Source organism: Rhincodon typus, chromosome 10 (assembly GCF_021869965.1).
Source record: "Rhincodon typus isolate 14 chromosome 10, sRhiTyp1.1, whole genome shotgun sequence".
Lineage (NCBI taxonomy): Eukaryota > Metazoa > Chordata > Chondrichthyes > Orectolobiformes > Rhincodontidae > Rhincodon > Rhincodon typus.
The window spans coordinates 449662-451205 of record NC_063341.1 but is presented as its reverse complement, the minus strand read 5'-3'; the positions used below and the strand labels follow the sequence as shown (position 1 = coordinate 451205).

At 48.6% G+C, this 1544-nt stretch overlaps 1 protein-coding gene across 1 annotated transcript in view; it reads right to left on the bottom strand.

Moving 5' to 3' along the window:
* Positions 1-116, bottom strand: part of LOC125484210 (NACHT, LRR and PYD domains-containing protein 14-like) — a 35967-nt gene extending 35851 nt beyond the window's left edge. The window contains 1 exon segment of the mRNA XM_048602000.1: positions 60-116. Coding sequence (XP_048457957.1) covers positions 60-116 — 57 coding nt within the window.
* Between the last annotated feature and the right edge of the window lie 1428 nt (positions 117-1544).

The following is a 1544-nucleotide window of genomic DNA, read 5'->3' as shown; positions in this document are numbered from 1 at the left end:
TTATCACCCATGACATTCCCTTTAATGGCACATATTTTGTATGTGGCTACAAAGCCTACGCCTGGCTTCCCCGCTGCTGGACGGATTCCTTCTATTGTGCGTTTATGGTCCCCCATATGAACCACTTCCCCACGTCACACCAGCACCCCTGGATCAAACGATGCAAGAGGGCAATAACCGAGACTGAGCGTTTCTTCCTGACAGCCTTCCCCATTTACGGTACGGGGAAAGCAGCCCGGGAACTGATTAACATGGCCTCAGCCCGAGAGAAATTGGGCAATGAAACCGCCTATGCTCTAGAGGAAACAAACCAGGCCACTTCCCGGCTGGCTGCCGAACTTGTGGCGGTGCAAACAGTGGCCCTACAGAACAGACAGGCTATAAATTTTGTGCAGGCCGAGAAAGTGGGTACTTGCGCAGTTATAGGACAGCACCTATATTCCAGATGAGTCTGAAAACATCACGCTCCTATCGGACCGTGTGCAGCGAGCTGTCAGCAAAATAAAAGCAATAGAGAATCAATTCCACAACTACAATCCCCCGGGGTCTGGATTTATGGGCCTTTGGGACTTGGTGGAGCACCCTGACCCCCTATGGGATCATTCTTCTTATAATTGTAGTATGTGTCATCTGGACCCGCCGAATATGCGCCATTCTCCCCCGGGGTCAGCAAAGCCCTGTTCCCCTGTTTCCCCGTTACATATCCAACAGTCCCGATTACGAAGGGAAGGAATACTTGGGCATGAGACCTTATCTCCTAGAGAACGACCCTACATTTGCAGAGGAAGACTGGTGAAGTTGATAATGGGGATCAAAAAGGAGGGAATTGTGGAACACTTGCATGATGAGACTGTTTAATTTAGGCTGAGTAGTAATGAGTTAAAATTATACATGACGAGGAGCACAAAGTAGGGAAACTTGAGCTTTATGAAACAGTACATATTGCGGTAACTACAACCTGGCTTTCCCTAGCCTGAGAAGTCATGTAGGATAGATAGCAAAAGCTAGAACTCGCAGCATCTGTAAACTTTGATCTTCACCGCATTACCCTTTAATTAATGTAAGTCTGGTTGCCGAAGTAATGACCTTGCCTTGCTAAAAACACAGTAACATGGCAGTTTGTTTCAACTTGTTTCTACCACAGTCTAAATTCTGCCTCTTTTTACACTTGTCGGAGTCTTCGGACCTGACTTTTGTCAGCGTTAACTCTCCGTGATATCACGAATAAAATCTCTTGGCCTTGATGTCTGGGCCTTTGGTATGTGATTTAATCTAATCTCTTCGACACTATCTCCAGCTCCCCGTCACGCACACAGACTATGTACAGCTCCCCCATACACACATACAGAGAGAGACTCCCCCCTGATCCCACTCACACGCACACAGAGAGATAGACTCTATCCATCTCCACCTCATACACAAACACAGAGACTGTGTCCAGCTCCCCCTCACACACACACACACTCTCTCTCCGGCTCCCCCTCTCACACGCACTCACTGTCTCCGGCTCCCCCTCACACACGCACTCACTCACCAGCTCCCCC